Source organism: Rhinolophus hipposideros (genome assembly GCF_964194185.1).
Source record: "Rhinolophus hipposideros genome assembly, chromosome: 10".
Taxonomy (NCBI): Eukaryota; Metazoa; Chordata; class Mammalia; order Chiroptera; family Rhinolophidae; genus Rhinolophus; species Rhinolophus hipposideros.
This window is the reverse complement of record NC_138056.1, coordinates 992,908-1,017,104: the sequence shown is the minus strand read 5'-3', so window position 1 is coordinate 1,017,104 and position 24,197 is coordinate 992,908. Positions and strand designations below refer to the sequence as shown.

The 24,197-nt window shown below is 60.0% G+C and overlaps 1 protein-coding gene across 1 annotated transcript in view; it reads left to right on the top strand.

Annotated features, from left to right (window-relative positions):
• The first annotated feature begins 8,433 nt into the window (after nt 1-8,433).
• Nucleotides 8,434-24,197, top strand: part of MOB2 (MOB kinase activator 2) — a 55,617-nt gene continuing 39,853 nt past the window's right edge. Inside the window, exon 1 of the mRNA XM_081063008.1 lies at nt 8,434-8,571. Coding sequence (XP_080919134.1) covers nt 8,555-8,571 — 17 coding nt within the window. The 5' untranslated portion in view covers nt 8,434-8,554. The remainder of the gene's footprint in view (nt 8,572-24,197) is intronic.

The following is a 24,197-nucleotide window of genomic DNA, read 5'->3' as shown; positions in this document are numbered from 1 at the left end:
AGACAGCAGGTTGCACGTCGTGTGAATCCAGCCTCCAGTGAGACTATAGTGGTATGACTCCCCTGCCTATGGCTCCGTGGGTGCTCCTTTTTGGCCTCACCATATCCTGCGTTCTTATGTGGGGAGCAGGACCAGAGACCCCGCAGGGTCTCCAGCACAACAGACCCCTAGTAGGTGCCCCTTCCCTGATTCGCCAGTGTACTAGGTGCTTCTCACGGGGTTCCTCCCACTCCTGGGTGCAGGACCTCAGGCAGTCCCCCTCCCATGGCTGAGGAGACATACACTCTTGCCCCCTTCTGCTGGGGGTCCTTCTCTTCCTCCGACTGCCCAGCAGGGCCTGGCACTGACAGCCCCCACGTCTCTGCCTTTGTGTTCACACGCTGTCCCCCTGTGTGAGATCTGTGTCCAATCTCCCTTTTTACAAGGACACAGACATGTTGGCTCAGGGCCCACCTTAATGGCCTCATCTTAACTAATTTCATCTGCAACAGCCCTGTTTCCAAGTAAGGTCCCACTCTGAGGGGCTGGGGACCAGGACTTCCACATATGTTTTGTGGGCAGGACAGGGCCCAGCCCATCACAGGTCTCAGCGAGGGAGGAAGGCGGGCACTCTTCCCAGGACCAGGGGAAGACGCTCAGGCATCTGAGGCACCCCTCAGCAACCTGTCCTAGGAACAGGCTTTATGGCTGCCCACCTGCAGAGCCTGCCTCCTGGGCTGTCTGGGGTCTTCGCAGACCAGAGCAGACTCCAGGTTGATCAGGAAATGCCACTAGGGGCCATCTGGTGCAGGACAGGACCCCCTGGGAGCATCATCTGCAAATGCAGATTCCCTGGGCCCCACCCAGACCTACAGAGTCAGACTCTAAGGGGAAGAAGGCCCAGGAATCTGTATTTCCAAAGTTCCCCCAGGGAGTCTGCTGTACCTATTGGTGGGGGAGATCTAGCATTTGGGGACCTCCCATCTAGTGGCCCCGCCCACTGGAGAGAGCAGATGGGAGGGAGCCTAAGCTGCCAGTGGCAGGGCTGACAGGAGGGCTTTCTCCTGGCCCTTCCCAGGCTCCTTCCACTGCCACCTGCCAAGGGTCATGGCTTAGGGATCCTCAGTCTGCCCTGCCCCAGCCAACCTGGGGACTGGATCTGGAGAGGGCTGTGTGGAGCAGGGTGGGGTCCAGGGAGCCTTGGGAATGCAATGGCCCCTGACCTCAGGGTCCTGCATGCTCTCAGTTGACTGGCTGGAGCCCGTAGCCAGGCATTCAGCTGGCAGGCCACCCAGTAGTTCTGGAAAGGTTGGGGAGGGGTCCCATGAGAGCCCTTGGAAGGGATGGGTGAAAGGGGGTGAGGCCTCTGTGGTCACCATCAGCTTACTCCCCCTTTTCCTCCCCCTCAGATGTTTCTGGAAACCTTACCCCACCCAACTGGAGAGGGGCTGAGGGTGGTCCTGTAAGGCCCCATTGAGGTCTCTGAGCCGAAGGCCCAGCCATCCCAGCAACTGCTGGGTACAGCCAGACCTGGAGGTGAAGCCGGGGCCCTGCTGCTCCAACTCCCCCCACCCCATCAACACCTCTAGGCCACCCTGTGCCCATCTCCACAGCTCCCTTTCCAGGACACAAGACTCCTACCAGGACAGCCTCTCCCACACCCCCACACTCCCACACCCCCACACCCCAATACCCCAATCTGGCGCCTGGCTGGTTCTTGGCTACTGGAGTGGGGTGCTCTGCATCAGTACCCCGGGGCCTCCCGGGAGCAGAGCTGGCCTCCTGACCAGCAGTCGGGAGCTTGTGTCTCGTCGGCTCTGCCAGCTCCTCACTGCACCACCCAGGACAAGTGCCCCCTTCCCAAGGCCTCAGTTTCTCCTCTGTAAAATGGGTGGGGGGCCAGGGACAGGATACCACTGCCTTAACTTCCTGCTCCTGCCTCTTTGAACTGCTTCACTTAACATGTATGGGAGCCCCCTTGTGCTTGGGATTTGCATAACATAAGCCCTCACCCTTCACACCCCCTCATCCCCATCCCCACCCCTACCCTGGAGCCCTAGTGCATGAAAAGTGAGTTGGCAGGGGCAGGTGGCATGCCACCACAGTGACATCAGTGGTCTCTGTAACAGGATATATGCAAGAGATGCCACTACTTAGAGGAAGGGGGCAGCAGGGAGACTGCCCTAAGAAAGGGACATTTGAGAGAGGCCTTTGAGGGATGAACAGGAGTTCTCTACACTTAAACCAATAGTAGGCTGGATGGACCCCCGATAGGTGGGGGCGGAGTGAGAACTGCAGGGCCCAGGTATGTGCAGGCTTTCCTCGGGCACCATTTGCAGGCCAGCCTCATCCCACCTTTCAGCACTCTCCCTTTCTGGACTTGGGTCTGGAATGGAGGTCCCAGGGTCAAGGCCTGGCTAGGGTGAGGCAAGAGAGGCACCTAGCTGCCACCACGACTGTGAGAGCGAGTACCTCCTTGCAGTTTGTGCCCTGCCTGAGACTGGCGGCTCGGCTCAGGTTCCAGCTCTGTCCTTGGGAAGTGTTACCTGAGCACCTGCAAGTTCACCTGCTTTTGAAAAATGGTCTTAGGCAGCCATAGTGGGAAATGGTCTTGATTTTGGCTGTCTTGGCTGATGGGACATGTGGGCCAGGAGGAACATCCCTTCCTGAAGTCACTTCTTATGTCCTGGGCTGGATGGCAGAACCAACAATGATATGGAAACCGTCTCCTGTGTGGGAGAAGCCTACCTGCCTGCTATTCAGCCCATAAAGGTAGGTAGGTGCGGGTATCCTTCTCTGTTTCTTTGCTGTAGGAGGGTCTGAAAGAGGCAGCTTCATCTCCTGGAGTTCAGGCCTGGAGAGGACCGAGGTGAGCGATGCTTCTGAAAATCCCCACTTGAGATTCAAGTGAGTGGAAAACCAAAAAGTTGGGGACTGGTGGGGAAAGTGCCAAGTTCTTAGGGATTAACTCTTAAGAAGCTTGAGTAATCCTCTTGAAAATCGTGTTTAGTTAATGACAAGTCACACTCAGGTCAGTGACACTTGGCAAATCTGTAGCCGAAACTCACTGGGGACTTAGGGAGTCCCATCTGAGGCTCAGGGAAAGCAGGTCATGTGTGCTTTGGTCATGTGACTAAGTAACCTGCCCCGTTATTGGGTCTCTGCCGATGGCATCACGATGAGGTCATTAGGGTGGGCCCTGGCCCACTGACTAGTGTCCTTAGGAAAAGCAAGCCATTTGGGTAAAGAGACTGAACCCACACGGGGGGACGCCATATGAAGAGGGAGGCCGAGATTGGAGCAGCATCTACAAGTCAAGGGACACCTGTTGTCACCAGAAGCTGGGAAGACGCAAGGAAAGATCCTCCCCTAATACCTGCCCACACCTTGAGTCCACACTCTGGCCTCCAGCACCGACGGGGAGACAAACCATTTCTGTTGATGTTAACCACCCAGTCTGTGGCCATTTTGTCCAGCAGCCCAGGAGACTGATACAATCTCCCGCCCAAATCTCAATTCAGTTTTTCTAACGTTTAAATCTCCACACAGAAGTCCTGAAGTGACAGCCAGTGTCTGGGTGGAGAGGGTGGTGTTGGCTCACTCTCTGAATTTGAGCATAAGAATGAGCCTTCAGATAGCAAAGAAAACACAAGAAGTCGGCAGCGTAAGAGGTTCCAGCCTTCCTTAGTGCCTGCAGCCCTCAGTGAATACACAAGGTGATTTCTGGGAGCAGAGGCGCTGGCTGTCCTTGGGACTGCGCTGGCCAAAGCTTTCCCGGGCGTTGTTGTGGTCACCTGCAGGCTCCAGGAAGTGCCAGGCATGAGGTGGGCATGGCGGTGATGAGCCTAGGAGCAGCAGCAGTTGGCCCCCATTCACATAGGGTGCAACCTGGGCCAGGTGGTTCAGCCACACCTGTAGACAGGGCCGCTGAAGCCTCCACCTAGAGGGAAGCCATGGGTGTGCGTGGGCAGCCTTAGAACCTCAGAAGTGATGCCAGGTGATATTATTAGTGTCCTGGGGAAACCTTGGCCCTGAGCCCTGGCTGCCCCAAGGGCACCGGTCAGCCCCTCAGAGCCGAGGCCGAGAGCACACCAGAGGGGCTTTCACGCTCTCTGCGGGGGGAGAATCTGACAGCCTCTTGAGGCAGCCCAGTACTCTGCCACTGCCGGACAGGATGGCCACTCCGCAGGCTGCTCCATGCGTGACCACCTCACTGTCCTCTCAAGACCCAGGGAGGAGAGCACCTCTGGGAGGCAGGACGGAGTGGGAAGACGGTGGGCTTGGGATCAGATGGCTCTGGCCCCCTGGTTCCCTGCCCACTTGCTGAGGGAGCTGGGATAAGTCCCTGCACCCTAGGAGCCTTGGTGTCCTGCCTGCGTGTCACGGCTGGGCACAACGTGAGGGTTACGTTACGGCATGTGTAGGGCAGCCAGCCCAGTGTGCCTGCCAGGGGCCACCTGCAGTGTTTGCTGAGGCTCGGAAGGGCCGATGCCCTGGGAAGGGGAAGGCAGGGGCACAGGGGCCACCCAGGAGATTGGCTTCCTGCAGTACCTTCCCCAGGCTTCTGGGGTAGTGGGGACGGAAGGGGACACCTCGGCTGGATGGCCCTGTCTACTGCCTCGGCACTGCTGTCACTCGCTCTCAGCCTTGCTTGGGACTGTCCCAAGCACGCGAACCAGCTCAGGAGGTGAGAGGGAGCCATTGTTCACTGGCGTCTGGAATGTAGGGAATGTGTGTCCCGAGGCCTGCCCCCTGCCAAGGCCCCTGGCAGGGCAGCTGGCATGGCAAGGGGATGTCCTGCATTGGCTGACTGAGCACGTCCCTGCTGCCTGGTGGGGGAAGGGAAGGCCAGAGGCAGTGAAAGAGAAAGGAGGACCCCATAGGGCTCAGCTTGTGACCAGCTCTGCTCAGCCACGCTGCCACCGTTTCCCTGGCACCCTCGCAGCCCACCCCACAGTGAAGGTCAACTTCTGCAGAGAGATTGCTGCAGGTCCTGCCTGCAAGGGGTCCGTGGTCCAGCGAAGTGCCCATTTCCTGGCCCAGGAACCCTGCCGGCCCAGCAGCTCCAGGCAGCCATTCGCCAAATGAGCGGCTGAATGGAAAGAAGGGCGGCCACGTGAGAAACCTCGCAGTTTCCCCGCCCTGCCAGAACAGCACACCACAAGCAGAATGGCACTTCCAGCGAAGTCACAGAAATTAGTGCCACCATCCGAGACCTGAATGGCACAGAGGACGGGGGTTCGGTCACTTCCCAATTTCACTGGCACGTTTTGTTTGTGCAGGAGACGGAGATGGAGACGTGTCGGTGACCGATAGTGGGTTGTCGCAAGGTTCCAGACATGACGACCCCAGCTGCAGCCGTCCTCCCAGGAGCAAGTCAGCAGGGTTATTGTCCAGCTGTGGGGCACACAAGCACTCCCTGCCCCACCCCACAGTCCGAGAATGCCGGGAGCAGTGTGCGGTCCTGCAGCAGGATCGGTGGACTCCCCCACCTTGCCACGGGGTCGTGTCAGCTCCTAAACTGCCACGGGTTAGTCCACACAGATTTTGGTCATCTCAGCAAGTCCTTCTGTTAAACAAAGGACGTCATGTGGACGTGGCTGTGCTGTGGAGCTCGTGAAGATAATGCACATACTTGCCAAAGGGATGTATCCCGTGAAGATTTAGGAACTTGCCACACCCAGCTGAAATTCTGCCTGTTCAGTGGTCTGAAAATGTCAGGACCTTCCGGCCAAAGTCAAGGACAAGTTGTTACCCCTCGAGCACCTTAACCTTGGGAAGAAGACATACATTGTGATGGGCATGTCAAATAGTTGCCTTTAGCTTTAAGTAACAGAAATTGGAAAGAACAGTGACTTAAGACTTTTTTCAGCTAAAAAAGGTCCAGAGGAAAGAGGTTCGGGACTGCTTTGGAGGTTCCAGAGTTCCAGCAGGAAATTCTCCGTCTTCCTGCGCTGCCATCAGCAGCACGCCCAAGATGGCTGCAAGAGCTCTAGCATCATTTTCCTATTCTTGGTAGGAACCGGGAGACTGGGCCAGGGCTGGGGGCTGGGAGGAAGGACAAACAGGATTTCCTGGGAGCCCCCCAACAACTTCCACCTACATGTCACCGGCTACCCCGTCTCCACGGGAAGCTAGGTAAAAGGAGGAGGAGGAGGAAGTGGAGATGGACGAAGGGCAGGTAACGTATCACCTGTGGCCAGGGTTCCTTGACTGTGCTGTTCTTATCTAATCAGCAGGGACTGTTAATAAGAATAGACTGGCTTAGAATGTGTCCCCCACTGAGAAGGGGTTTGGCTGAAGCCGCACTGCACCGCTTGGCCCTTAGGACTCGTTGGATGCCTTGGTGCCCCACGACGTGCTGTGGGGAGACCAGCGGGTGCGAATAGGACAGGGAGGTGGTAGGGCGCCGGGCTTGGGCAGAGTTGGATCTTTTTAGGAAATACATCCCGGTTTTGAGATGCGAGTTTTGGCTTGCCACTGGGCTCCACCTCAGACTGACAGTACAGAGACCATGGGATGTCACATGATCACGTGATCTGAACTGCCCATTGCAGACCCAGTGATGTGAAACCACGAAGTGGGGGGTGTGTAGCCAACGTCAAGAGGACGGGGGAGGGGGTGACCTTGAGCTCAGGGAAGCTGCACGGACAGGTGGGCACACTCCCGGTGTGCCGTCACACCTCCCTGCTTCCCCACCTTCAGCCTGCACCTGTGACCTCGTGAAGTTTCTTATGAGACGTCTGGCAACATTATTCTCATTATACTAATAAAGAAACTGAGCCCCAGGGACGTGAAGCAAGTTGTCCAAGTCACTCAGCCAGTAAGTGGCAGAGCTGGGATCCAAGCCCAGACCACGCAGGGGACACAGGATTACTGGTACACAATGGGGACGGGGAGGAAGATGGGTGGCATCGGGGGGATTGCCTGAAGCGCCTCCTAGGACCAGCAAGTCCACGGTGACAGTTAATGGACAGTTAATGGTCACCAAGGCTCGGATTCCTCAGGAACGGTGGTTTGGGTCACTGTACTAGGCCAGAGGTGCAACCCGGGAGGGCTGGCTAAAGACAAAGTGAACATAGGGAGGGAAGGGAAGTCAGTTGTGGTGAGAAACACCCTCTGTGTGTCTGTAGGTCCTTCCTTTCTGAGACATAATGCATGAAATGGAGTTTTCTTTCTTTGGTCTCTCCTTACTTTTTATCTCAGGTGCTGGTTGGTGGTCAGGTTTGGAAGTGTAGCTGGGGGGTACTGGCTGTTAGTATGAAACAGCAAGCTCGGGGTCTGCCCTTCCTCCCTAGCAATCCCACCCTTAGCAGACGGCCCACCTCTCGGCCTAGAAGCTGCCAGCCTCGTGCGGCCCGCTGCAGGCCCCTGACGTAGGTTTGCCGTCGCAGCACCTGCCAACTTGGGACGGGAGGCAGGGGCTGCACAGAATCCATTCCAGCCAGTCCTCCCGCTGCTCCAGGGAGGCGTGCCAAGCGTTACCATCCGGGTTATTGGTTTCGGGCACTGGCAGTGGCAGCAGTGATGGTGTTCATCCCAGTTCTGTGGCTCACACGTCCGGTAGGAAGGGGCTCAACTGTGATGGGCCGAAGGGTCTACATTTGTCACACAGCAAGGACCCTGGAGGAAGGCAGCCTGGGGCTGGCACTGCAGCTCCGTGAGAGGCAATCAAGTCCCAAGCTCCGGCTTACGTTCCTCGTTTTGAGCCAGTGGCTCCCGCGGTCACGGTCCCAAGAGGGCTCTTGTGCCTCCAGGCGTCGCGCCCCTGCAGAAGCAGAAGCGCAAGCCGCTCTCTTCCCGAGGCTTGTCCTTTCATTCTGGAGGGAGGCCTCCCCGGGGACTTCAGGTTTGTCTCGTGGACCACGCCACGTGCCTGGCCTCCTTCCGCAGCCAGGGCGGCGGGGGCCGACAGGCTCCACTTGCTGGTCTCCGCTATGGGGCCGGCGGGACAGGAGGGCTCGGCATCACAGAAGCGGCCGCCGTGAGCCGCGCAGGGCGGCCCGGGCCCCGCGTCGCCGTCTCTCCCGGCAGCGCTGTGAGCCGCCCGAAATCCGTCCACACGGCGCTCGTCACCTTCGACCTTCCTGTTGATGGCAACCGAGGGCCCTGCCTGACACTCGAGACTCCTGAGCCCGGAGAGAAGGCGACGTGGCCGCAGGGCGCCTGGAGGACGGCAGGGCTGGAGCGGCTCCTCCGAGAGTCGGGGAGGGCTGCTTCCCGTGGCGCGAGGGGGCGGCGGGGGCGTGGGGTACAGGGCAGGGTGTCCGGGCGGCGGGGGACAGTCCGGGCGCAGAGGTCAGTCCCAGGGTGCGAGCGGACAGTGCGGGAGCGGGGGCAGTGCCCGGGTGCGAGGGACAGCTCCGGGAGGGTCGGGCGGGGCAGGCACCGGGCGGCTGGGCCGCCGGGACTACGATTCCCAGCAGGCGGCGCGCGGCGCGTCACTTCCGGTGGCGCCGCGGCGCGCGTGTGGGAGTGTGCGAGTGAGTGTTTACTTCCGGCCGCTGCCGCCGCCGCCGCCGCGGGCTGAGGGCCGAGGGTGTCGGGCAGCGGGCGCGGCGGGCCCCGCGCAGCCATGGACTGGCTCATGGGGTGAGTCGGGCGCCGGGCGGCCGGGCGGGAGGCCGGGGTCGCGGGACGCGCCGCGGGTCGTGCCGCGGGCAGCACCGGTCAAGGGCATCCGGTGCGGGCGGCGCGGGCTGGGCCGGCGCGGGGCGTCTCCGCGGGGCCGGGAGCCGGTCGGGGCGCGGGGCGTCGGGGCCGGCGCGGGGCAGCCCGGCCACGCCTCGTCGGTCGCCGCGGGGACCTGGCTTCTGGGAGGAGTAACTTGACCGCCGGGAGAGAAGAGCGCCTTAAAGTCAGGAAACGAGGCACAGCGACCAGGTTCGCTCGCCCGCCGCTGGGCTGGGGCGCGGCGGGTGCGGGACGGGCGGCGGGAGCGGGACGGGCGGCGGGAGCGGGACGGGCGGCGGGTGCGGGACGGGCGGCGGGTGCGGGACGGGCGGCGGGTGCGGGACGGGCGGCGGGTGCGGGACCGGCCGAGGGTGCGGGACCGGCCGAGGGTGCGGGACGGGCGCGGCGGGTGCGGGACGGGCGGCGGGTGCGGGACGGGCGCGGCGGGTGCGGGACGGGCGGCGGGTGCGGGACGGGCGCGGCGGGTGCGGGACGGGCGGCGGGTGCGGGACGGGCGGCGGGTGCGGGACCGGCCGAGGGTGCGGGACGGGCGCGGCGGGTGCGGGACGGGCGGCGGGTGCGGGACGGGCGGCGGGTGCGGGACCGGCCGAGGGTGCGGGACGGGCGGCGGGAGCGGGACGGGCGGCGGGTGCGGGACCGGCCGAGGGTGCGGGACCGGCCGAGGGTGCGGGACGGGCGGCGGGAGCGGGACGGGCGGCGGGTGCGGGACCGGCCGAGGGTGCGGGACGGGCGGCGGGTGCGGGACGGGCGGCGGGAGCGGGACGGGCGGCGGGTGCGGGACGGGCGGCGGGTGCGGGACGGGCGGCGGGAGCGGGACGGGCGGCGGGTGCGGGACGGGCGGCGGGAGCGGGACGGGCGGCGGGTGCGGGACCGGCCGAGGGTGCGGGACCGGCCGAGGGTGCGGGACGGGCGGCGGGAGCGGGACGGGCGGCGGGTGCGGGACCGGCCGAGGGTGCGGGACGGGCGGCGGGTGCGGGACGGGCGGCGGGAGCGGGACGGGCGGCGGGTGCGGGACGGGCGGCGGGTGCGGGACGGGCGGCGGGAGCGGGACGGGCGGCGGGAGCGGGACGGGCGGCGGGTGCGGGACCGGCCGAGGGTGCGGGACGGGCGGCGGGAGCGGGACGGGCGGCGGGTGCGGGACGGGCGGCGGGAGCGGGACGGGCGGCGGGTGCGGGACCGGCCGAGGGTGCGGGACGGGCGGCGGGAGCGGGACGGGCGGCGGGAGCGGGACGGGCGGCGGGGGCGGCGGCCGCGGGGGAGGACGGAGGAAGCGCCGCGCTTTTCCTCCCATTGGCTTTTGTGTTTCGCTGGAAATGAGACAAACGAGGTAACACGTCACGTCGGCTTCAGAAAGTTGTTGGGCTAAAGCGGTTGCTCAGGACTTTTGTCTCGTGGAGGAACCAGCGGGGCAGGCCCTTTCCGCCCGGTAGCCGCGTCCCTGATTCTAACCGCCACCCCGCCCCCGTCAGCCTAGTCGGGGGCTCGGTGGGACCGGGTGTGTCGCTGTTGGGCTCGGGCTCCGCCCAGTGCTCGTCCGGACGCTGACGTCCCGGAAGGGAGGCCACCTGTCTGTGTCCCTTTGGTTTCAGGCTGTCAGGCCCTGCAGGATGCAGGGCAGAGTGGACGGTGCTGCTGGATAACCAGCGACATGGATGGGGTCCCCCTTTGCCCGCAGGTTCGGGGGTGTCCAGGGAAGGGGGACACCGCGTCGGACACGCCGCTGGACGGCTGCATTGAGGGGCCAGAGAGAAGCGCCCACTGTTGCGGGCGTGTGCGTGCAGCCCCAGTGCAGGGCTCGGGCAGCGTGTGGGTGACGCGGGGTCCGGCTTCTTGGAGAGGCCGCACCGCCCCGCGCTGCTGCCGGTCAGCTGTGTGTCACTTTAGGTGACCACTTCACCTCTCCAGACCTGCTTGCTTTTTAGAAGCCGTCTGCAAAATGGAAACTGTGCTGCTTGCAGTGAGGGGTTGTGGGAGGAGAAACTGAGGCAATGGAGAAAAATGTTTGCGCAGCGCTTGGCACTGGTGTGTGTTGGCTGCTGTTAGCAGGGACAGGTGTTTGTAGGAGGCCTTTGTAGCCCTCGGCCGGCACCGCTAGTGGAGGGCAGACCGCTGTGTTTGCTCTGTGTCCAATGGTAGATGCTTTCTGCCTGTATCGCGAGGACCTGTGTTGGGGGCAAGTGGCCTCGCAGGGAGCTTGTTTCAGGGAAGAAAGCTGTTGATTGCAGGGTTGAACTCTCAGGCGTGCTGTGGGAAGGACCAGCCTGTGGGCTGCGTTGCTGAGGGAGCAGCTGCTTGTACTTGTCTGTCCGTAAGAAGCAGGTACTCCGTGCCTGCAAAGTGACCAGCAGTCAGTGTTGCAGACTGAGTGAGGTCTGTGCTTGATGGACTCTACCGGCACCATTGTGAATATCCAGAAACGAACCACACGTAGGCTTAGAAGGGACTGGTTCTCTTTGGCAACCAAGCAGTGGTCAGGGTCAGGGCGGCGGGGCACGTTCTAGGGCGCTGCTCCAGGTGCTGGAGGTCGACGCCTCTGAAGGGCCGCGGCTTGGAGCTGTTGCCGTCTGGCGGCGAGAGAGACGATGGTCAGTTCCAGAAGGACACTGGAGCTCTCCGAGGGGTCAGGATGCAGTTTGGTTGTCTGTGTGTGTTTTTAAGTTCAGTGGGCGGCGTGTTGGGCTTTGTAAATAAACCATGCCTTCTTTCATTCTTTCATAATTCTTTAACTGTAACCCCCCCCCCCTTTACAAAGAGTGGTAGAGTTTTGCTTGTCAAGTGCTCATCTTCCTGAGGAGCTTGTTTTCAAGGTGATGTCATAGGACAGTGCGCTGGGCGGCCCACGTGCCCCTCTTACCCTCCCGCACAGTTACTGAATGTCTGCTCTTAAACGGAAGAGGCCGAGGCCTGGACTAACAGCTGCAGAGACCCCAGACTCTCCCTCTCTGGTCTCCCACTCGGCCCGCTCCCCAGTAGCCCTGCCCTCTCGCACGGAGGGCCAGCAGCGGTGAGTGAAGGAGCTCGCAGGGCTGGAGCCCTTCGTGTGCTCAGTGCTGGGGCGTGACTTGGCCATTAGTCCTTTACCTGGATTTCAGCCTGGCAGACCTCAGTAAATGGGTTTTTTACTCTTTCTTGCTGGTTTTACCACTGCACACCATTCGGTGTCAACCAGGTGGTTTGGAATATGACTTTCTTTCTTATGTTTTAAGTGTTGTTTGCTCTTTTCTAAGAAAGCGTTTCTTTGCATCAGTTCATCTCAAGTGACAGCATGGACTGGACTGCAGTAGCAAAGAATGGTCCCTTCTTTCCCTGTGTCACTGTCATAACCAGAATGTTTTCCAGATGTGCCAGTGAAACCATCTCCCTGTCACTGAAAGGGCTTTGCTGAGTAATGTGGCGGCCTTATCGTCAGCTCTCCCTGCTGCTTTCAGGAAAGGGAGGTCCTGCAGGAAACCTGCTCGGAAGCCAGAAATAACGCCAACATGTCAGGACTCGCTGCTGGAGCCTGCTGGCACTTATTTGGGCAAGAGTTTTGCGATGTGTGGCTTGTGTCCGTGCGTTTCATTGAAGGTTTCTTTCTCTGCTTGCATTGAGCTGGCCGTTGAAGTAGGTGTATAGTAATTTCCTCTTCACAGGGGGTCACCACTGCTTGTGTCGGGAGCCTCTTTAGTCCTTGGCTCTCCACTCTGGACCGCCAGTGACATGGCGGCAGCCTTGCCAGTGGGAAAGAAGCCAGCCCAGAGGAGAAGCGGCAGGAGCTGGGTCAGGTCCAGGAGGGGCCTCCTGTGCAGGGTTTGTAGTTGGGGGAAGACTGCTGTCTTGTCTTCAGGGCAGCGGGCATTGTGAGCAGACAAGGAAAGTGCACTTGACCCAACAGAGAGTGCAAGTCCAGAAGCTTCCCAGCCTCTGGGAATGCAGAAGAGGAAACGCTCTTCCTCCCTCCTCTGACTGGTGGGAGCCCCTGGGTGGGGCCGCGGGTGAGGTTTGCAGGGATGTGCCCGCCCTCTGTGCTGGGCCCACAGCCCTTGGGCCTTGGGCCACATGGTGCCTTGACGGCAGCACCCTCCTGCCCTTCTCCAAGCAGCAGATGAGGTGGGGTGCAGAGCTTCCTGGACCCACAGTGTTGGCGATGGGATGTCAGCACAGTGCCGGGCCAGTGGAGCACTCGGCCTGGTGACAGTGTTTGCCTGCTGTCCGTGGGCTTTCTGGCCTGTGCCACTCTCTGCCTTCAGGAATCCTGCATGGTGAAAGAGAAACGCTGGTGCCCGCATCCGTGGACCTTCGTCCATGGGTCTTTGAGGGGTGGTGATGGCTTTTTTAATTGGGGAACAGGACTTTATTGGGGAACAGTGTGTACTTCTAGGACTTTTTCCAAGTCAAGTTGTTGTCCTTTCAGTCTTAGCTGTGGAGACGCAGCTCAGCTCCAGGTCCAGTTGCTGTTGTTAGTTGCAGGGGGCTCAGCCCACCATCCCTTGCGGGACTCGAGGAATCGAACTGGCAACCTTGTGATGAGAGCCCGTGCTCCAACCAACTGAGCCATCTGGCCACCCGGGAGCTGAGCTGCAGCTCATTGACTTCATTCTAGTTGTGGAGGGTGCAGCTCGCTGGCCCACGTGGGAATCAAACTGGTAGCCCCGTTGCCCAGAGCTCGGCTCTAACCAACTGAGCCACCCGCCCGCCTGGCTTTTTTTTTTTTAATTTATTTTTATTAGTTTCAGGTGTACAAAGCAACATACTAGACCTTTAAACCCCTCGTAAAGTGATAACTCACCCCAAAGCTACTACCCCTCTGACATCTTACATAACTGTTACAATACCATAGACCGTGCTGTCCTCCGTATCCCGTGACTATATATATGTACCTGTATGTGTAGTTATAGTTGACAGTCACTATTATTCTCCTTCAGCTTCAGGTGTGTAGCACAGTGGTCAGGCTTCTACAGTCGGTGACGTGGTCCCCCTGATACGTCCAGGGCCCATCTGCCACCTTACATGCTCTGTGTCACATTGTTGATTGTGTTCCCTCTACTGTATTAACTACCGATTCCTGTATCTTCAAGTCTTCAGGTTCTTCACCCTGCCCCCACCCCATTCCCATCTATCACCCGATAGATCGAGTATCTATCTGGCACCATTCCTAGTTATTACAATATGTTGACTGTATTCCTTATGCGATACCCTACATCCCCACGAGTGCTGTGTGTGTAACAACCAATTTGTGCTTCTTAATCCCTTCCGCTTTCACCCATCCTTAACCCCTCTCCCATCTTAAAGAAGCCACTCTAAGAGTTCTTGTAATACTGGTTTGGTGGTGATGAACTCCTTCAGCTTTTTCTTGTCTGGGAAGCTCCTTATCTGTCCTTCAATTGTAAATGACAGCCTTGCTGGGTAGAGCAATCTTGGTTGTTGCTTTTCATCACCTGGAATATTTCCTGTCCCTCCCTTCTGGCCTGCAGAGTTTCTGTTGAGAAATCAGCTGCCAGTCTTTTGGAGGCTTCCTTGTATGTAACTAACTGCTTTTCTCTTATTGCTTTTAAGATTCTCTCTCTGTCTTTAAACTTTGCCATTTTAATTATGTTGTGTCTTGGTGTGGGCCTCTTTGGGTTCATCTTGTTTGGGACTGTGCTTCCTGGGCTTGTGTGTCCATTTCCTTCACCAGGGAGGTTTTCTGTCAGTATTTCTTCAAATAGGTTTTCAGTTCCTTGCTCGCTCTCTCCTCCTTCTGGTGCCCCTATAGTGTGAATGCTGGTGTGCTTGATATTGTCCGGAGGCCCCTTCAACTCTCCTCAATTTTTCGGATTCTTTTTTCTTTTTGCTGTTCTGGTTGGGTGTTTTCTGCTGCCTTATGTTCTACACCCCTTGTTGGGTCCTCTGCTTCATCTGATCTCTTGTTGACTCCTGCATATAGTCTTCATTTCCATTAACGTATCCTTTATTTCCGGCTGGTTCTCTTTCATGCTTTCCATCTCCATTTTTATGCTTCCCGTCTCTCTACTGAAGTTCTTCCTGAGGTCCCTGAGCATCCTTAGAACCGGTGGTTAGAACTCTGCTTCTGGTAGAGTGCTTGTCTCCGTTTCGCTTAGTTCTTTTTCTGGAGTTTGTCCTGTTCTTTCATTTGGGACACGTTTCTCTGTCTCCCCGTTTTGGCTGCCTCTCTGTGTTTGTTTCTGTGTAGTAAGTAGGGCCCCTATGTCTCTGGTCTTAGTAGTGTGGCCTTATATAGTAGGTGTCCTGTGGGGGTCAGTGGCACAGTCTCTGTGGTGACCTGAGCCAGGCGCTCCGGGGTGTCCCTTGTATGGGTCGTGTGTGGCCTCCTCTTGTAGTTGAGGCTTGGTCCATAATTGCACATCAGTGTGAGGGACTGCCCCTTGGGCTCCCTGGTTGTGAGGACTACAGCGGAAGGGTTGTTGTGCAGGGCTGACCCCACAGAGCAGGCTCTGCCTCAGCAGGACTCTGGAGCCTGCCAGGCCACCCCTTGCGTGTGTTGTTCTAGGAGAAGGCGGGGTGACGCTCCAGCTCGTTTGGAAGCTGACCACTGGGGGTGCCAGCCCCAGGACCACCTAGGAGGGGATCCTCTGTAGGTCCACTTCAGCCACAGCCTGTGTCCCACCTGGGGTCGCCCAGCGGGGCCCGAGAGAAATGCACAGGTATCTGCCGCCGCGCTGCGCTTGGAAGCGCCTGGAGAGGCCAGGCCGCGAACCCAGGTCGGCCACCGCTAGTGCCAGCTCAGTGCTGCTCAGCCAGGCACAGGGCGTGCTCAAGCCAGATGCTGCTTGTCTAGGCCCTCCGAACCTTTGAGAGGCCCTAGGAAAGTCTGTCTCTTAGCCAAGGCAGGCGGTCTACACGAAAAGGCCACTGGAAGCAGCCTGGGTGTGCCTGAAAGTTGGGCGAGGTGAACGGACTGCGGAGATGCAGAAATGGCGGCCGCCTGTGTTCGCAGTCTGGGAAGGGGAGGGCCCAGCAAAGAAGCAGTGGCCTCCACCAGCTCTGCGTCCAGGGGAAAGCCGCCTCTCCAGCCCCCGTCCCAGGCAGCTCAGTTGCCCACCATTGGCCCCTGCTGCCCCTCCAGCCGCTGCCCCAGCGCTGGCGCTCAGAGCGAGTGATCGCGTGGGTGGTAAGTCCCCACGCGGTGCCTTTAACAGGCGCCTGGGAGTGCAGCCGCCCTGTGCCACTCAGGCGCAGTCTCTGCTGGTTCTCACGGCTGAAAATTGGGGACCTCTCTCCCCGGCACTGGAGCCCTGGGCTGGGGCTGGCATCTCTCACTCCTTTAAGGGTGGGGGGGCCCCACAGCCGAAATAGCCCACCTGATCTTTGTGGTCCCACGTGGCTGTGGGAACAGCCCGTGCCGTGGCTCTGACCTGCCCACCAGCCCGTACTTGAAAGCCTTCAGTTCAGCCTGATGTTAGGCGATTGTCAGTAAGTGTGGTTTTGTAGATTGGTTGTGATTTTGATGTGGTCGTGAGAGACGGTCAGCCCAGCGTTTACCTGCTGCGCCCTCTTGGTTGTCGATGGCTTTGTTTCTCCTGGCACTTGGCCTCACGGGAGGCGTCGCTGGTGGCCGACAGCCGGGCCTGATTATGGGGAAACCCAGGCTGAACTCGCCCGAGTCTCTAGGCTTTTTTATCAGTCTCATTGAGGTATAATTTACATACCACAAAGTTTACTTGCTTTAAGTGTACAATTAAGTAATTTTTAGTGAAATTACAGCGTTGTGTAACCATCGCCAGGGTTTAATTTGACAACATTGTCATCATTCCCAAAAGCGCCCGGGTGCCCATCAGCAGTCACTGCCATTCCCGCCCCCAGCCCTGGGCACCCTCTCATTTACTTTCTGTCTGGGGAGCTTTGCCTCTTCTGGGCATTTCGTGTAAGTGGAATCACAACATGTGGTCTTTTGTGAGTGGTTCACTTAGTGCCACCTTTTAAAAGTGCATTGTGTCACTGCGTGTGTCAACAGTCTGTCCTTTTTATTGTTGAGTGCTGCTCCATTTATGGAGACGTGCACACTTGTCCTTGGCTTGTCCGTGGACGTCTGCATGGCCCCTGCTGCTGGCCGATCGTGAGCAGTGCTGCTGTGACCCGGCCTTTTCTGACAGTGAGTGGGGCCACGTCCTCAGCTGCGAGACCTCCAGGTCCGGACCTCCGTCCCTGTCTGTCATGGGCCCCACCCTGTGCCAGCGATCAGAGCTCCAAGATGAGAAGACACAGCTCCTGCCTTCTGCGGCTGAGGGGAAGGCTGTGGGCGCTGCGATGAACGAGGTGGTGCCAGCGGCTCACAGCACGGAGCTCAGCCGTGGCGTCGGGGAGCCTGCACAGGGATTTTCCAGGTGGAGTGGAGGCTGAGACTGTGGCCGAGAGCAGGCACGGGCGTGTGCAGGGCACAGAGGCATGAGCGCTGAATCTGCCCTCCAGCCTGTGGCCCCTGGGAAGCCGTGGCTTGGGAAACACTTCCAGGAGCAGCCACCGCCACAGGGGTTCCTCCCAGGTCCTCTGGGCCTGGGTTTGCCCTGGTGCTGCATTCAGACCCCTACAGAGAGCAGGGGCGACTGGGCCCTTGGTAACCAGCGCCTGCTCCTGGGCACCCAGCAGCGTGTTTCCTCATTTGCCCTCCTGCTTGGAGTGTCTACTGGGAACCCTGGCACCAAGTGTCCTTGAAGCTGTGCTGCTGGCAGGAGACAGGCAGGATGTGAGAGGCTGTGCCAGGCAGTGGACAGGGCTTCGGTGTGTGGGCTGGAGAAAGGGGGCAGGTGCGGCTGTGGTGGGCGGGCTGTGGGGCCCCCCCTTGCTCCTGGCCTGTGCGTTTCAGATGAGCCACAGCTCCTGAGGGCTGCAGTTGGCCCCCGTCAGCCCCGTCCCGCTTCCAGCCTTTGTCCCGGTATTCTCGCCCCCAAGTGTCACCGCCTGGTGCTTGCTTCCCAGGCCTCTTCTCCAGGGTCCTGGAAAAGCCCCACCGCATTGGGGGCTGGCCACCCGCCCTTGTCAAGAGCTAGTAGTGGCTTGGGAGGGGTTCCCTTGGTGCATGAGGCGGCTGTCGGCTCTACAGCACTCTTCGGGAGGAAACCATGGCCTCTGCTGTGCTCGCCTGGTTTGGGGACATGGGGACTGGAGGCCACCTCGGTGGGGACCCCAGTGGGTGTTCCCATTGTCCCGGCATTTCCTGTCATCTGGCAGCGCCCCTGGAAACTTAGACTCGCCCACACCCCACACCCTAGGTGTCGTGCCCACGCTTGCAGGGCACGTGCGGATGCTGAGCCCAGGTGTGGTGGCTTCGGCGAGATGCCCTATGTGCTGGTGTCGCGCCTGTGACTCGGGGAGGTGGTCGTGGTCCCCGACGGTGACTTCTGGGTCCTGTTCTTCCTGCTGTGGGCCCAGCCGGGACGAGGGGGTGGTGCGTGCTGCTCCTGTCTGCCTGGCAGGGCTCCCTCGGCCTCTGTCCTTGTGGTGTCCGTGTGCCCTTCCCACAGGACTTCTCCTGGCGGGGGCACACCGCTGGTGCCCTGGCCTCTGCAGGACGGGGCCTGGAACATGGCTGTGGGAGGGCGTGAAACCTCAGGACAAAGTGTGACGCTTAAAGAGAAGAGGGGGCGGCGGTTGGCGGGGCGTCATGGCCACATATGCGCTGGGGTACTGTTTTGAGTGGAACCACGGGCTTTTGGCTGTGCTGCGTTCGCATTGTCACCTTCTGCTTTCTCGTCTTGGTGCCAGAGCAGCTGAGGTGTACAGTTGCCGGGGTGGGGTATCCAGGCCGTCCCGACCTGCAGTGTTTGCGAATACATACATCCCAGGCATTACGGGCCTATAGGTACCACTCTCCCCTTTTTGCTTGTTGAGAAAGTTGCTGCTGTATTGGGTCGCGGGGGGGATTTTTGGTCAGTGGTTGGTGCGCGTGAAGGCAGACCGCTGCCACAGAGGCACGTGGCTTCCTGGTTGGAGAGCGAGCTGGAGAGCAGGCGGTGTCCCGCCGTCTGTCCCCTGCGGTGGAGAAACTCCTCTCCTCCAGCTTTCGTTCTGGGCTGGCCCCGGGCCGGCAGACTGTGCTCCCCCAGGGCTAGCGCCCCCTGGCACCCCCCTATGTCTGGTTTGGCCTGCATTGCCCCCACTCTGCCCCTGAACCCCTGGGCAGGCCTGGCAGTGAGCTCAGGGGTGTGAGAGGAGCTCGGGTGTGGCTGGGCTGTGTCAGGTCTAATTATGTGCAGCCCTGGGCTCGGGGCGCTGCTGGCGGGAGCTGCACCCGGGCCTCCAGCACGCCTCGAGGGCCTGGGGCAGTGGGTTCTGGGGCACCTGCGCTGAGGCAGCTTGTCATGAACGTGCTGCGGGGGAGAGTGTGAGCCGAGACGCTGACCTCGGACGCGCGGGTGCCCACTCGCTCGGGCACCGTTCTGAGCACTCAGCGAGCCGCTGCCGTCTGCTGAAGGCAGGCAGGGAGTAAGGGTGGGCATATGGCGGTGGGTGGGATGCCAGGCGGGAGCGGGACGGCCGCTTTTTATTTCGGGGTTCTAGAAGGCTCTTTGAGATGTCATTTGAGCTCAGACCTGGAAAGGTGATGGAACTTGTTGGGGGTGGGGCTGGGGGTGACTCGTTGCATTCTAGAAAGAAGACTGTCCCCCCATATCACCAAGGACTCGTGAACTTTTATTCATCCAGTATTTTACCATCGATTATAGTCTTTCTTATTTTCGGTGACTGGATTGTCCCAAATTTAACCAGTGGGAGCTCATTTAAATTGTCTCCTGGTCACTGGGTAAGGGGGGGAGCGAACCCTAGAAGGGAGCGGGAGCAGATGAACCTCGCAAATACTGTGTTGACGGAAAAGAACTGTTAGTACAAGCACCTGGGCTCCGCTACGACAGTGTCCGTGTAGGAGCGCACATGCGTGTGCAAATGTGGGGATCGATTCTGAGGACAGAGGACGTGCGGCCAGGCAGGGCTGCGTTCCGAGTGGCATTGCCTCGTGGAGTATGGTGTGTTCAAATAAACATAATACAGCCATGTCCTGAGTAACAGGGTTTGATGTTAAGAAGACACACAGTATGAAGTTAAGAAGCCTCTGCTTGTTAGGTTGGAAGTGTTGCTGCGCTCATAGCCTTTTCCTAGCTCTGTGTTGGACCCTGTGTGCAGAGTCGTGCTGGAGTGGCCCTGTCAGCCCCGCAGTGTGTGACACACCTGCCCGTTAGCACAGCTTGCCCAGCCTCACCGAGTGGCCAGTGGGCAGCAGCATGGGCATCGGTGTGGGCGTGTGGCCAAGGTGCAGGTGTGGGGCCCACCTCGGCCCTGGCGGCTCGCAGGCTGCGCCCCCCCCAGCCACACACTCGCGCCTCACCCCGCCTGCTTTGCAGTTTGCCCAGTGGGGGCCTGAGGACGTGTCTTTTGCTGCAAAATCAACCCCAGAACTTACAGGCTCCAGACGAGGACTGTGGCCTCTCGTGGCTGAATTGGAGCCTCAGTTCCCCCACGCAGCCTCTCTCCATGGGGGCTCACACCAGTCCAGAGCAGGGTCGTCAGCTTGTTGGCCTCAGGACTCCGTTACCTTCTGAAAAACTACATGGTTTGTACGGGTTGTGACTATCGGTATTTACCATTTTAGAAATTACAAAAATTCTTTAATTCACTTAAATAGAATAATAAAGTCAGCATATGTTGACACAGTATTTTAAAATTAAAAATTGTATTTTGCAGAGTAAAAACAAGGGAGAAGAACGGCATTATGTTTTGCAGCTCTCATGAGCTGGGCCCTTACGTCTGCTCTTGCTCATCCTGCTGTGATTTGGGGGGTCACGTAACTTCTGGAAAGCCCTGTGTATACTGGGGAGTGCGTGGGCATGAAAGACCAGTGCTGTCTTCATGTTATTGTGAGGGGGGGAGTCTTTACTTTGAGGCCCCCAAAAAGTTCTTGGGGAGCCCTGGGGCCCCTGCACCACACTTGGGACACGTGGCTCTAGGCTCCCGACGTGGCCTTGCTCCAGCAGGAGAGCCACAGAGGAAGCTGCCGGAAGCGAGCGTTCCTTCTGCCACTGCCGTTATCAGACAAGTCCCACAGTTGCGCTAATTGGGGGGTGGGGGGTGCTGGCGGGGGACCGACTGCCTCTCCATGGAGGGGTCTCACCTGGTGGGGAGGGGAGGGTTGCTGGCAGTTCCCCTGGCAGACAGACGGACACGGGCGGGGACACTGGGTCTGCTGTTACCGTGAGCCTGTGTCCATGTTAACTTGGCCTTTTAGCAGGTGGCAGGTGAGGCAGCCCAGGTGCACTGACCTTGTGCACAGAAGGCGCCGCGGGGCTTAGGGTTTGAAGGCCGACTCCGCAGCTGCGCTGCGCGACCTGTTTCATCTCGCCAGGCCTCGGTTTCCTCCTCTGCTAAGTGAGCTGAGTAGTAACCTTCCCCGCAGGTTACTGTGGGTTCTGTGGGCAGCCTGAGCCCCGGGCGGTTGTGGGGGGGGCCCCGGGTGAGATGGGCTTGGCACCAGGGTGGGGGATGCTCATTTCCGTTTGTAATTCCCTCTTGGACACAGCTGGGGGCAGTTGTCCCTCTCCTCCGCCCCTCCCCCACACAGTGTTTGCCCGGTTGCCAACGTGGCAGTGGCAGGAGGGGCAGGTGGCAGTGGTGAGGCCGGCTGTGGGTCAGGTGCTCTGTGCTCCTCTCCCCACCCCCAGCCACCTTCCCTCTCTGTCCTCACTGAGAGCTCACTGTCTGGCTGTCATCTGCATGTCACTTCACATTGTCACTGTCACCTGTTTCCTGCTCTTAGATGCTGCTGGCATTCAGGATTAGCCCTTGTTTTCTGGGCTGGGATACACTGGGGAACCGTGTGTTTCGGGGGCCACCTGGGGGCCAGACCCAGAGCCACCAGAGCGTGTTTGTTCTTAATGGCTGAGTCCTTTTGAGCCAGTTCGGTGTCATCGCTGAGGCCCCGGGAGGGGCAGGAGCACAGGAGCAGTTGGTGCCGGGCCAGCGTGCGGGCCAGGCGTGGCAGACTGGGTGCCCAGAGCCTACTCGGAAGGACCCGAAATGTCAGGTGAAACACTGAAGGATTTCGTGGTGTAGCAGCAGTGACATTCGTTCGCTCGCCCACTGCGGGTCGTTTGTGTCAGCAGCTGGCGTGCTGTTAGGGAGCCCACAGAGTCCCTGCTCCCATGGGACCCGGTCTCACCTGTCCCTCGTAGGAGGTGGACAAGCGGAGGAGGCCCGGCGGCACCGTCACTCTTCACCTGCAGTGAGCTGCCTGGGGCGGGCGGGCGCTGGGGGCAACCACCCCAGGGACTTCCCTGTCATGGGTCCTGAGGCTGTCTCCTGGTGGGGAGCGCGTGTCCTCAGCGAGGCTGCCACAAGGGGCCTGGGGCCCCACGGGGGGCCTGCCGGGGCCTTCCTGCGGCCAGAGCACCTCCTGAGAGGTTCTGCCACTCGCATGCTGACGGCTGGCACAGCTCACCTCACACCTCGTTGCCAGCTGCCTGTTGGGCCTTTCTGGCCGAATCTGCCATGTGCGCAGGCCAGGAGGGCGGCTGCCAGTGTGCAGGGCTCAGGCCTCTCTGCAGAGTCATGTGCCTGGGCTCTGTCTATTGTAAGGGTATTGGCCCTGAGGGGGGAGATTTTAGAGCTTTTTCTTAAAGAGACAGACACGGGGGCGGGGCGGGAACCTGGCTGGCTGTTTCCCGTGGGCATTTGCATTCACGCTGCTGCCTGGCAGAGAGGCCTGTGTGCTCGTGTCAGGGACCGGCCCAGGGAACCCAGAGGGGTCAGGGGCCAGGTGTGCACCAGCACACCGAGGGGATCCATGGGACAGTGACCGCAATGGGGGTCGGGGGGTGTTTGGGCCCATAGAGCCCCACGACCTCAGTTTGGGGGCTCTGTGCCTGCCCTTGTCCTTCCTGGTGGGTGACGAGTGATCGTTTCGTCATCTGTATTTTCTCTTACATCCTTTCCCACCATCACCACCTCCTCCCCCCCCCCACACACTGATCAGAACTGTGTGACCATTTAGTCCTTTTGGTCTGGAAGAAATTCAGTTCGCGCTGACACCGGGACCTGCTCAGGAACCCCTGTTGCGGGCGAGTGGAGAGTCCAGAGCAGTGTTGCCCAAAGTGCCTCGCAAGGACCACTGGTCCTCTGATGCCCGGATGAGGTGGGGCAGCCATGGATGAAGTGCGGTCCTCCTGGAGGCCGAGTGGACGGCAGTAGCTTAGGGCTCAGGGCGATCAGAGTAAGCTGACGCTGCGAACTGGCTGACCAGCGCTCACACGCCCTGGCCTCTGCCACCTGTCGTGCCCACGGGACACGTGACCCGCCCTCTTCCCACTCTGACCGCCTTTGTTCTCTTGGCTGTTGGAGGCAATGAATGAACAGGAAAGAAATGAAAGGTTGAGGGGCACCCACAGGCTGTGCTTCCGTCTGTTCACCCCCCTTCCCCTCATTGCTGCTGGGGTTCAGTGAGGAGCCGTCTCCCGGGGCCTGGATCCTCTTTCCAGAAGTGCCTTTACTTCTTGTCCCCAGTGGCGGCATCTGCACACTCCGTGACGTTGCTCCCTTGTCCTGGACGAACAACATGGCCAGGGGCCGGGGGACCTCGGGTGCTCAGGGCCTGAGGCCACTGTGCTTTTCCTGAGTCACCGCCATGGGGTGTAGCCGGGGCCGCTGCCTCAGCGGGAGAGCAGAGCAGGCAGCGCCGTTTCCAGGGATGGCGCTCCTTGCATGAGAGGGCGTTTTCTGCCGGCTGCCTGCCCGCAGGGCGCCCTGCTTACTGTGCCGAAATGGTCACCAGTGCGTCCTTTTCGGGCTGGCTTCATCTCCTCTCCCCAGACCCACTGGTAGCCTCTGCGTACCTCTTGTGGCCAGCGCAGGAGAAGGCAGGCCTAGGGCACCCGAGCCTGCCACAGTGAGTGCTGGCTGTGGGGCGTCCACCCTGCAGGCACTGGTCCCCGGAGGGGCACTGGCAGGGAGGCCTGGGTGCCCACGGGGCGTGCCATCTGCAAGTCAGGCAGTCACCGGGTCGTGACTGCTCTCCGAGGCTCGGCACCCAGATCTGGGGAGGGGGCTCACAGCCCCTGCACTGCAGTGGTTTTGGCTGGGATGTGGTTTCTGGAAGGTACCTGGTGTGTGGCAGCTGTGCCATCATCGCAGTCGAGTTTACCAGAGCCAGGGACACTGCTGTGCGTAAGCTCCCGGGAGCGCGGGAGTGCGTCTTGTGGGTCATGGTTGTGAGCACGCAGGCCGCCCCTGCTGCCTCCCTGCCCGGCCTGCGCCACCCACTGGGGAGCAGGGCACCCGCTGCCCTGACCAGAGGACACTGGTGTCCGTCTGGGGCTTTGGGTCTTGGCGTGCTGTTTGCTATGCACTATGTAGCCTGACGCTCACTCCTACGCTGGTGGAGTGGAGGCTCAGGCCGTTCTCTGGACGTGGCCACTGTGGGCAGGGACTTAGAAAAGCATTGTGATGAAAACCCTTGTTTTTAAGCACATTCTGTGGTTCCTGCGGGGAAGGCCTCCTACCTGTTTGGCTGAAGAAATGCTGGGCTCAGCTGACTTCTGCTGTGA